At 40.2% G+C, this 12849-nt stretch overlaps 1 protein-coding gene across 1 annotated transcript; it reads left to right on the forward strand.

Moving 5' to 3' along the window:
• The first annotated feature begins 927 nt into the window (after positions 1–927).
• On the forward strand, positions 928–9160 carry LOC134802141 (zinc finger protein 568-like). Its single transcript, XM_063774735.1, has 11 exons — positions 928–1104; positions 1530–1664; positions 2513–2836; positions 2908–3033; positions 3370–3522; positions 3931–4064; positions 4750–4824; positions 5581–5710; positions 6152–6244; positions 8188–8304; positions 8987–9160. Exons 1-11 carry the CDS (start codon positions 976–978, stop codon positions 9158–9160), a joined length of 1590 nt encoding a protein of 529 aa, XP_063630805.1. The 5' UTR covers positions 928–975.
• Positions 9161–12849: the final 3689 nt, after the last annotated feature.

Raw genomic sequence — 12849 nt, forward strand, 5'->3', positions numbered from 1 at the left:
CTTTCTCGCGCAGAGAATTGCCATCGCCATCCAGCGCGGGAACGCTGCCTGCGTGTTGGGCACCCTCCCGAGGGCACCAAATTTTGATAGGTATTTTTAATTTTTAGTTTTAGTTAATTTAATTGTAGTTAGTTTTAATTTTATATTCGTGTTTATGTCTTTTAGTAATTTATATTAATAAATTCCATATATTTATTAGGAAAATGTAATCTTATAAATATATATCTCAGTAAAGGAGGTAAAATACATATTTATAGATGGTCAAGCAAATCTTGTCAGTATAAAAAGGCGCGAAATTAAAATTTTCTATGAGACGATATCCCTTCGCGCCTACATTTTTCAAATTTGCCGCCTTTTTCTACTGACAAGATCTGCTTGACCAACTATAATAAATAAATTAAAAAACTATTATAGAATGTAAGCTTATACTGCTTGACGCTTTAGGTGTATACAGAAATTCTCTTATTACTATTAATTTCATAACTATAGATGGTCAAGCAAATCTTGTCAGTAGAAAAAGGCACGAAATTCAAATTTTCTACGAGACGATATCCCTTCGCGCCTACATTTTTCAAATCTGCTGCCTTTTTCTACTGACAAGATCTGCTTGACCAACTATATCTTTACAGCACCGTTCAAATACTTCCATGGAAATATATCTATGCTATAATAGTAGAAAATTACAAAGCACGGCAGCATTACGGTTCTTTCTACGCTATAAAACATAATGTCCTTTTTATATGTAATTTAAATATTCTAAAATAGACTGTATCTTAACGCTGTAAGTGTTAAAATAGTGTTTTTTTTTATAACTATATAGTACAAAACATAAAAATATGAAAATTACTTTCAACAAACGTAAATGGGGTGTCAACTGTCAAAATCTTAACAAAAATTTGTTGTTACACTTGTTACGGCGTTGGCGATCTCAAATGTATCTAAATCATGAAATAAAACTATGATTTATCGAGCAAAATGACTGCTATTAAATTAGAAGCAGACGAGTTACTGGCGTGCCGCGTTTGCCTGGCCACGGACTTGAAACTCTTCGGAATTATTGAGAGTAAACTGGAAGATGCATTTGCCGATATTCTGGGTACTCCTGTAAGTAAACTTATATTATATCGAGTTATATTGATGTCTACACAGCGGTTTTTGTCGATTTAGAATTTGGTGAAATAATATATTGAGTTAAGGCCCAAGTGAGACATGACATAGTAAATGTGTGCAATAAGATTTAATTATTATAGAAAATTTAATTTATATATTAAATACAAGTGTATTAAACGTCTGTCATGATAATAGCTGATTCAGACTTGTTCATGCATGTCAACTCCTTAAATAAATAACACTCGGATTTATTGTGACTGAAAATAATAAAGCATTTGTTATACATATTTTAATAATGCTGAAGTCAAGATTTCAATGCATTACGTTAGTAACTAAATAATGTTTGAATTTTGAATCTAATTCTATTTGCGAACTGTGTGAGAAAGCATCAGTGTAGGTACATAATATTACATGCACAGGTGTCGTCGGGTGACGGGTTGCCTGATCGCGTGTGCGGTTCGTGCCGCACGGCATTGCGGCGCAGTGCGGAGCTGCGCGCGCGCGCCCGCGCGGCTGTGGACGTGTTGCGGCGGCTGTTACTGCAACAACATTATGTAAGTCACACTATGTAGATCGTGGATGTGCATCCAGATTTCCTGAATGCTCCGCAAGTGTGCATGTTGGTTAGGATTAAATATCATTTGATATCTCCTATTTGGGCAGCTGTATTGGGTCACTTTCCCATCGGTGCGGGATGGTCTGAATACCGTGCAACAGCAAAACCTTTAGGTAAATAGGTAGGGGCAGTGTAGATTCTGTATGGAGGCAGAGGAGACGCCCTTGCACATCCTCACAGAGTGCCCTTGCCTAATGCATACTCATTACTTAATCCTGGGTGGACACATATTGCGCCCGGAGGAGTTAAAGTCTCTCGAGAGCAAAAAGATCCTGCAGCTGTTTGAAGTTGCAGGTTTGGATCGAGAGTTATAGTAGGTGGCGATCACAATAGATCAGGGATGGTTGCAGTGATACCTATGTATCACTGCAAAGCCCAAAGCCTATGCTTTGGAACTTTATATAGCCCCTAACATGAAGAAGAAGAAGAACTATAGGTACAGTACACCATAGTCAACCATAAATGCTTCTCACTCAAACCTTATAACTAAGCTACAATTTTACTAATGGGGAAAAAGGTAGAGGGAGCTGTCAGCAAAACCAAATTTTGATAACAGTATTCCCATATTTAGCTATTTGGAACGTAGCTTAAAAAAATACTAAAAATATTGCCATAATGAAAATGAAATGTAAAATTGTGATTTTTTAAATAAATTATTGAATTGAATTGAAAATAGCTCCGATCAAAAACAATGTACAGTAATATAATAAACAAAGTTGACTTTTAATACCTGATTTTTACGGCCTTGGTAGTAACATTCTGTTTTATCTGTGTTTTATTTTACAGATTACTACTGATATCATCCGCGCTATCGACCGCACATCGCTTCGCCTCGACGACAAGACACACATACTTACCGACTACCAAACTAATACGGAATACCATGAAACTGACTACTTTCAGGACTCAGTCAGCGACCATGACGACAAAAGCGACGTAGATTTAGTTGAAAATAGTATGGTAGAAACAAAGGACGTGGTAGATAATGGTAGAAGTATAGCGGCAGTGAAAATAGTAGAAACGGATGTGATGGTAGAAAATAGTAGAAATGAAGACGTGAAGAAAGAGAAGAGGAAAAGAATTAAGAATGAGAGAAAGAAAGTTATTAAGGTAAGTTTTATGTTCTTTTTACACAATATATTTTAAATAAAGTGTAGTAAGTAAATTATATTAATTTCAAGGTAAAAGCGAAACCGGAAGTGGAATGGGTGGTGAAAAAGAAGCCGCTGAGGAAGAAGAAAGGTTTTAAGAGATATTTCATGTGCGACGAGGATTACATCAAGTTTGAGGAGAAGTACAACATACAGGTGAGCTCGCGTTTCAGCCAACTTAAGGTGCCGTGGGTTCAACCAGCAGCCAACCAACCAGCCAGCAATCAGCTAACTTTATTTCGTTAAAATAACATTGATATCAACGGGCAGTGCCCACTGCTCAGCGAGCTGCGTATAAATGATACTACGGAAAAAGACCTGAACTCACTGCACCTTACAAACGTCGATAAATACCTATAAATTTCTTGTTTAAGAGGATTGAGGGTGGTTAGACTACCGCTTCTCTGATTGACATTATGTAAAATACTTAGGTAATTCGTAGTATATTATTTTGATGGTGATGTAGATTATTTTGTGTTATGTTATTGTCAGGTGATACGATTATCAGAAGAGGAGCAGGCGGCCGAGATGGAGGCGCGGCGACACGCGGACAGCTACAGGAACGCGCTCATGCGCTGCGAGCGATGCTGCAAGGGGTTCCTGTCCGCCTTCACCTATGAGAACCATCTGAAAGTGCACGATCCGGTGAGTCTTGTTATTGTCAGGTGATACGTCTATCAGAAGAGGAGCAGGCGGCCGAGATGGAGGCGCGTCGACATGCAGATAGTTACAGGAACGCGCTCATGCGCTGCAAGAGATGCTGCAAGGGCTTCCTGTCCGCCTTCACCTATGAGAACCATCTGAAAGTCCACGATCTGGTGAGTTTTGTGATTGCAGAATGTGTCGTTTACAGGCAAGTGCAAAGGCGAAAAAAACTAATATAACACTAGTAAAACAAGTATTGAAAAAATAATTTGTATACAGTGCTTGTTATTGGTGCCACGCAATGTTTTATATTAGAATTTGAATTCCCTTAAAATCTAATTTTCTCGAATTGGAAATTTATATTCTTAGATTGTTACTCACATGTATTTGTGTTTTATTAATTATCAGGCGGTGTCAGGGCCGAACGAGTGTCGGTGGTGCGGGTGCCGGTTCAAGTGGCCGAACAACCTTCGAACACACTTGATAGAGACGCACCAACTCAAATATGTGTGCAAGCAGTGCCAACGCGTCGTTAAAGGGAGGTAATGTGTGTTGTATGTCAGGTGTCAGGCCCGAACGAGTGCGTCAAGTGGGTTATATGAAATTATGACGTAAAAAATAACACTTGCACTGCGTGGGCTATCAAAATCGCTGCAGACTTTTCTTGGTCTAACTCTAACAACTTTACGCACCTCATGGAGACGCATGAATTCAAATACGTGATGTGTGTGTGATGAAGTGTTTGTTCGTACTGATCTTTTTGACATTTGCGTTTGCTAAAATGATATTGATAGAAATTTGATCAATAGTAGTAATTATGGGAAACTTGGGAGAAACGGTAAAAATAAACATAAATGTCACACTGAAAAAACATTTTGATCTTTTAAAAACGCAATTTTTCAAAGTTCATTAATTCATTTATTCTCATTTATTATAGCTCAGGGTGCTTAGCCAACGTGCCAATCGTTGACGTTCGTAGCGAACGAAACGCAACCGTCTCTGTCGCATTAAAATGAAAGAGTGATAGAGAGAGATGATTACGCTACGCCACGGAGCGTAAACGATTGGCACATTGGCTAGGCACCCTGGTCAGTTCGTTTTCTTGCATATAATTTTATTAAAAATAGAAACAGTGTAGAAACTGAAGGTATAGCAATAACTTGGAACATGGTAGAAAGTAGTAGAAACGAGAAAAATGGTAGAAATGACAGTCGAGTTCCATTCCAGGCACGAGGCGCTGCTGCATGCGGAGTACCACGCCGGCAAGACGTGGGAGTGTGGACACTGTGCGCGCACTTTCAAGTAACAACATACTCTTTTTAAAAGCTTGTTTTTCAAGAACTATTTTAGTGTTGTCCTCTCTAAAGTTCACCACACACAGGCTGGATTTTTGCACCGGGATGGGTTTTAAAAACCAGCCAGGCTAGCACGTAATTGGCGCGACAGTATTTCGCCCGCGAGATAGACTACCCGTCCCTTTTTAATTAATACAATTAGAAAAAGACGAGTAGTCCGCGAGATACTGTCGCGCCAATCATGTGCTAGGCCTACAGGTGCCATAGACACAATTTCGTGAAAGACGAAACCATAATGCTTAAAAATAAAGGAAAAGTGGAAAAATTAACTGTATCAGGCGATACTCGAACTATGTTTAATTACACAAACGGGTCTACCGCGATATAATTTCATTGTTTTTACTTTTAATTCCGACGTTTCAGCTGAGCGTTTCGTTTGAGCTGGTGCAACTCAGCTGAAACGTCGGAATTAAGGGTAAAAACAATGAAAATATATCGCGGTAGACCCGTTTGTGTAATTAAATATGTGTACAAAACGCGAGAGTTTAAAGTGTTGATACTCGAACTAAACGCATTTGAAGGATATGGTGAAAACATTCTCTGTGAATGGATATCTCTTGGTCTTGGTAGCTTAGTTGATAAAGCGGCTTGGTATCCTACAGTACAGTGATGAGTTCGAGTCTCATCTGAGACAATTATTATTTCCAGTTTTCTTTATTCCTAAGCATTGTTAAACCTTCGCTAACGTTTTATGTTTTTCTAGGAAGAAGTCGACATTCTACACGCACGTACGTATGAACCACGCGACGTCGGAGCCCACCTCCAGCACGTGCGAGTTGTGTGGCGAGTCCTTTAAGGGCCCGCCCGGACTCAAGCTGCACCAGATTAAAAAGGTAACGCACGACCAATTAACTGAATTAACCATGTACATCAGTACACACGATATTTTGCTTATGTACAACTTATAAGCTATCTGGCCGCGGATATATATAAAATCGCGTCCATTTTTTCTGTGCAATATACATAATATAGTACAACTACATTTTACTAGACTAGATACACAAAATACACGAAAAAAAAAAACAATAAATACCTACAATTAACGAGCTATCGATATTAACATGTGCATTTTTCGAATGATGGTAGAAACAAAGAAAATAGGGTTAGAAAATTATAAGCTGGATTATTTACGCGAAAGTGGAACCTTTAAAGGACCTTGACTAAAATACCTAACTAGGAAAAATTCCTTCTACTTGTGTGGACATCCTTGCATTAACTATCTATGCTTTAATTGTCCTCTTTTATGATTTTAAAAGCAGTTTCACTGTGTATAGTGCAACAAGAACATGAAGGCGCAGGAGACGGCGGCGCCGACGATCGTCGCTAAAAAGGGGTTCATCTGCGAGGTCTGCGGTAAGAATTGCACGGTGAGTCTTCAAAACATTTTTTTTTATTAGCCCGTTGTAGTGTCCCACTCCCACTGCTGGGCAAAGGCCTCTCCCCTTGATTTCCACGACTCCCGTTGTTGAGGGTTTTCCGGCCAGTTATTCATGAAGGTGTCTAAGGCCCACTTGCACCATTCCACTAACACGGGGTTACCCTGTTAAACCTGGAGTTACCTTGGTTACCAGTACAATTTGACAATGGGTTAACGGTTTAGTCGCTTAACCCCGGATTGGTGGGATGGTGCAAGTGGGCCTAAGTCGTCCCGACATCTCCGTCTGGGCCTGACGCCTGCCAAGGCCGCGCTTATTTTGCGGCATCCACTTGGTGGCTATAATAGCCCACCTAAAGTGTCATTCTATGGAACTTGCTAACTATGTAAACAAACCGCCATATTGAAATTGTCTCTGAATGATGAATTTACTAGGTTTTGTTTACATATGTAGTTAGCAAGTTCCATAGAATGACACTTTGTCTGGATGCATGCGGCAGACATGACCCGCCCAGTCCCACTTCACCCTGGCTTCAAAACTTCAAAACAATTATTTGTTTTAAATACAAATGAAACAGTGAGGGAAAATTGATGACTCCTTTTGTGACCTAAGTGACATAGGTTTTTTTTAGACACAGTAAAATATTGTCGCGCAAGATTTGAATTTTAGCCAATCATAACTAGTGACCAACCTTTTTAAGGGGCTACCCGAGGTATTCATCAATTTTTGACAAGTTTTAAATCGTATCTCCTTTTTTTGCACTACAGATAGAATTATAAGACAAACGGTTATCGGTTCTTCAATCTTTTATCTCCGGTTTTATGTACCGGATTTTGAAAGAAATGAATACTTATTTTTTATGCATTTTTTAAACATTGTCTAAAAAAACACTTTTTTCGTATCTAGTTTGCTGTGAAGGATCTTACATGTACGAAATCTACATATTTGGGTTCGTCTTTGACGTCTCGAAAAACGTGTCTATAGGGTTTTAATTTTAAACTAATTAACACAAAAGTTATGGCCAGAAAACCAGTTTTTAGCCTAAATTTGTTCAACTTTCATGCCAAATATTTCAATGAACAGACAGTGACTAAGACAATGAACTTGTAAATATGGGACACTATATTGCTTAAAGCCGTTACTGTTAATATAATAAGCTAAAAAAACATTACAAAACTAAGGGATTCAGATCGAAGGTCATTGGCGTGGGTTAGCCCCTTAAGGGTGGGAATTAGCATTGGGTAATATTCAAATCTGCGGGTGGAGTATATTTATGGAAAAGATAAAACTATCACTGATATTCGTCAAATAAGTGTTAGTCATGTGGACCGTTTGTTGAAGTCAAAAAACCGGGCAAGTGCGAGTCGGACTCGCGCACCAAGGGTTCCGTACCATAATGCAAAAAAAAAAACGGGAAAAAAATGCAAAAAAAAACGGTCACCCATCCAAGTACTGACCCCGCCCGACGTTGCTTAACTTCGGTCAAAAATCAAGTTTGTTGTATGGGAGCCCCACTTAAATCTTTATTTTATTCTGTTTTTAGTATTTGTTGTTATAGCGGCAACAGAAATACATCATATTATCACGGTTCGTGAGATACAGCCTGGTGACAGACAGACGGACGGACGGACGAACAGCGGAGTCTTAGTAATAGGGTCCCGTTTTACCCTTTGGGTACGGAACCCTAAAAACATTAGAAAACTAAGGGATTCAGATCGAAGGTCATTGGCGTCGGGGTAGCCCCTTATGGGTGGGAATTAGCATTGGGTAATATTCAAATCTGCGGGTGGAGTATATTTATGGAAAAGATATATAACTATCACTGATACGCGTCGAACTCGTCTATATGTATTCTGTCGTTGTGTAAGACGTATATTAACTTACGTTTACAAAAAAATGATTATATTTTGAACACAATTGATATATTTTGGCAGTCGCTGTCAATCCTGGCGGTGCATCTTCGAGCGCACACGGGCGACCGGCCGCACGCGTGTCCCGGCTGCCCGCTGCGGTTCGCCAAGAAGGACAACATGGAGAAACATCACCGCGTGGTGAGTCTGTCTGTCTGTCTGTCTGTCTGTCTGTCAGTGACACACGGGCGACCGGCCGCACGCGTGTCCCGGCTGCCCGCTGCGGTTCGCCAAGAAGGACAACATGGAGAAACACCACCGAGTGGTGAGTCTGTCTGTCTGTCTGTCTGTCAGTCACACACGGGCGTCCGGCCGCACGCGTGTCCCGGCTGCCCGCTGCGGTTCGCCAAGAAGAACAACATGGAGAAACACCACCGAGTGGTGAGTCTGTCTGTCTGTCAGTCACACACGAGCGACCGGCTGCACACGTGTCCCGGCTGCCCGCTGCGCTTCGCCAAGAAGGACAACATGGAGAAACACCACCGAGTGGTGAGTCTGTCTGTCTGTCTGTCAGTCACACACGGGCGACCGGCTGCACACGTGTCCCGGCTGCCCGCTGCGCTTCGCCAAGAAGGACAACATGGAGAAACACCACCGAGTGGTGAGTCTGTCTGTTTGTGTTCATCTGGAAAACCATCAGGTGTTTGTGTGTGCGAGAAAACACGATGGCATATTCTGTATCCATCATTCCTCCATCCTAAGCCGATTCTTGGGATTAGTTGCCAAGCGGACCCCGGGCTCACATGAGCCGTGGCAAAATGCCGGGATGACGCGAGGTAGCTGACGAGACTATATTGCAATCAGCCCCTGTATTCGTGTGCAGGTGCACCTCGGGCAGAGGCCGCAGGTGGCGTGCGGCTTGTGCGGCAAGCTGCTGGCGCACGCCGCGTCGCTCAAGCTGCACGTCAACACCGTGCACCTCAAGCTGCCCGCGCCGCCCCGCGCGCCGCGCCCGACCAGGACCAGGAGGAAGGACAACACTTGCTCATATAAATAATAGTGCCAGCGGTTGGCCTAAATCAGCCTCAAATAGTGTTAAAGGTATGAAAATCGGCACGATTAATCTTTAGGCCATTTGAATCAATTTGACCCGTAGCACGAAAAAATAAAAATAAAACGGGCAAGTGCGAGTCGGACTCGCACACGAAGGGTTCCGTACCATAATGCAAAAAAGGGCAAAAAAAAACGGTCACCCATCCAAGTACTGACCCCGCCCGACGTTGCTTAACTTCGGTCAAAAATCACGTTTGTTGTCCCCACAATGCCCAACTTAAATCTTTATTTTATTCTGTTTTTAGTATTTGTTGTTATAGCGGCAACAGAAATACATCATCTGTGAAAATTTCAACTGCCTAGCTATCACGGTTCATGAGATACAGCGTGGTGACAGACGGACGGACGGACGGACGGACAGCGGAGTCTTAGTAATAGGGTCCCGTTTTTAACCTTTGGGTACGGAACCCTAATAATTAGAGATTGCCTACTATTCGGCCGATTACCGAATATCTGTTGCACCTAACAAGTAAAATTACACATAAAAATAATCAAAAACTAGGCATATTTAATATTTAAAATGTATTCTTGGAAAGATGTTAAATATGAGGGTCTCCTTTTTTGAGTTTTGTTGATTACAAAATATTTTATTTTTGTCATGGGTCTGATTTGATTGACTTTAACTACATTAATTAATTCTGTTCAACAAACAAATTTCATAATACATAATTGTGACTCAAAATGTTCTCATGTCGTCGGCCGAGAGAGGGGCCGAATATTCGGCCAAAACCACTATTCGGGGCATCTCTAGATTAAAATAATAGAATAAAAATACTCTATTCATAAGCACAAACGCAGAAGAGAAATTTACACAAAATAAAACATGGGAAGGAGAGTGTCACGAAATGGTCTGATCAGTAATAATTTTAATTGTAGACTTTACTTCGAGCTAATTTTACGGTTTCACGCGTATTTTAGTCACTCGCGCGAGCCTAGGTCTCCATTTTCAAGCACTGTTAGTGCTAACAAGTGCTACTGAAGTTCTAACTCTATATATTCAGACCGTGAAAAGTCTGCAGCGATTTTGATAGCCCACGCAGTGCAAGTGTCATTTTAAACCTCAAACTTCTATGAAATGATTACGTATAAATAACACTTACACTGCGTGGGCTATCAATTCCGCTGCAGGCTTTTCTTGGTGCGACTCTAGTTATATACCTACCTTCATTTTCTAAATTCTGTACCTATATGTGATGTGTATGCTTGCCTGCAATAAGTATTCTAGTCATAATTCATAATTTATTTGTCATTCGTAATATGAACCTGGTGTGATGTGGTGTGAGGTGGTGTGAGGTGTGAGGTAGATGATAACATTAACTACATGTTTTGCGTTAAAAATATATTCAAAAATGTACTGACACTGAACTTAGCACTAATGTAAATAAAGTGATATACAATATTTTTGTTTTTTTATTCATTCTGTGCAGTTTTTATCTAGATCCTATTAGCTGAGGCGCTGCCGAGAAAAAAAAAACAACGGGTTGCACTCCGGGAGTGCCGGCAGAAGTGAAAACTTAATGAAATTGCACAGCGCCGCTAAAGAAGTTTTCACTATGTATAATTCAGGTTAATGCCATCTAGCGTTATTTCGTCGCATTACTTGAAACCCCTAAGCACATCACTGTTAGTACTCGAGTTATATTATGCCAGTTAGAGGGAAACTCACTAGATGGCATTTAAATCAATAAAGAAAAATACAATGACACGTGGCGTCACGTCTTACGCTGTCGCGAGTTTAACATTTTTTCCCCATCACAAAAAGTGCACAGCGCCGCTAAAGAAGTTTTCACTTCAATAGAATCGAAATTTCTTTGTCTGCTTCTTTATTCGTTCGAATATACAAGAGCGATAGAGACGCAGATAACAAAATTTAAATTCTCGTGTTCCCAGTAAGCTCTTAGGGCTATAACGGCGAAAATCGAAGTTCGCAAATTGCGGGCATCTTTCCCTGTCACTCTAATTACGCCTTCATTGGAGTGAAAGAGAAAGATCCCTGCAATTTCGGGTTTCGCGGTAGGCCCTCAGATTACAAAGCATCGCCTTAGAAGTAGAGAGAGAGAGAGAGACCTCTGTCCCTTTCTAAATGTTGCCATTCGCGAAAAATTAAGCTTCTTTTATAAAATTAAATTTTAGAGTACAGTTGTACAGGATTTTCTAACAGCGTAAATAATGAGTCTACAATCCCTAATAATATTACTAATTTCAAATATGGGATATTCCCAAATGCTTTACTAGTGGGTAGGACTACATACAAACGGGACTAGTCTAAGATTTTTATCGGCAGCGAAGGATTGTTTATTATCAATCGCTGTTTATCGGTCATTTGACTGTTTCACAATGAGAGCCCTATCACCGTCAATGACCAGCCGCCTCCTCATCCCGCTAACCATCTTCCAACAGAACTCCGTTCCTCGCATACCATCCCAACTAGCACTGGTACCATCCAATTCAGCCTCCGAAGGGTCCCAGTTTAGCACCATGTGCTCCCAAAAATCCTCAACAGGGTTTAAATCAGTATGAGTACTTTTTAATTTCTATTCTTTTTTGGCAGGCTGTACATTACTACGAAGCAACTACGAAGTATGAATATGTATAGTCTGTCAAGCCATTTCCGTCGGTAGAAAAGAGCTGCAAATTTAAAAAATATATGCGCGAAGGGTTATCGTCCCATAGAAAATCTAAATTTCGCGCCTTTTTCTACTGACAAATCTCTTTCTCGGTCTGGGTGCGGCACACAAGGTCGCGGTGCGGTGCGGTAGTGTGTTCTGGCTTTAAAATTTGATAGAAGATCTGTGAAGCCCTTAAGTTAAGCGCAAGGCCTGTTCACTTCCTAAGAAAGTTATGTCCCCAAATAATTGCGCATGTGTGCGCCTTAATCTTCTATGTGTGCGTTGGCCTCCGGGAAAAAGTTGCGAGTAATAAAAATAAAAACATTTTTCTACAGCAACATTGCTCCCAACTCTGATTTAAATTATCACGAATTTTATACAATATTAATCATAAAACGGGACTTAAAACGCTTAAAACTTAATTACATGCGATTAAGTTTTATAATGAATATTTGCTTCCAACTGTCTTTATCAATGTTCATAAAATATATGGAGGGTAGGTACGTCTACCCACCATAATAAAAAATATATTTGTCAATGACTCTGTCCAACTGCTGTGGTTAAAGTTCATAACGAAAATTTTATTTATTAACTCTTTAAATAATACATACAACGTGTACCGCTACGTACCACTTAAGACTGTAAGTCTGTACCTACATGGATTACAGCAATGCACATAGAAAATGTGCTAAATGCGGAGCAACGGCTGTTGAAGCAGCCAGAGTGAAATTTACAACTTTAGTGGGTTCAGAAGGAACCGAGTCATAACGCATCTGGAAAGCGTATTAATTAACCGTGAAGAAATGAATACAAGTTGGAAATCTGTGTAAAATGCCGTATGTAAAGTGTAGTGTATCTGTGTGTAAAGTGTAATAGGTAGGCATGCCTAATGTTATTTGTATAAAAGGTACTGAAAACTTTGTGAATGCGCTTTATTAATGTCTATTTTTTTATTAAGTTGCCAGTTGCCAGTTTTCAGTGTATATTTTTATATGTAAAACATTTTTTAATAAATAATATATAT

Source organism: Cydia splendana, chromosome 24 (genome assembly GCF_910591565.1).
Source record: "Cydia splendana chromosome 24, ilCydSple1.2, whole genome shotgun sequence".
Lineage (NCBI taxonomy): Eukaryota > Metazoa > Arthropoda > Insecta > Lepidoptera > Tortricidae > Cydia > Cydia splendana.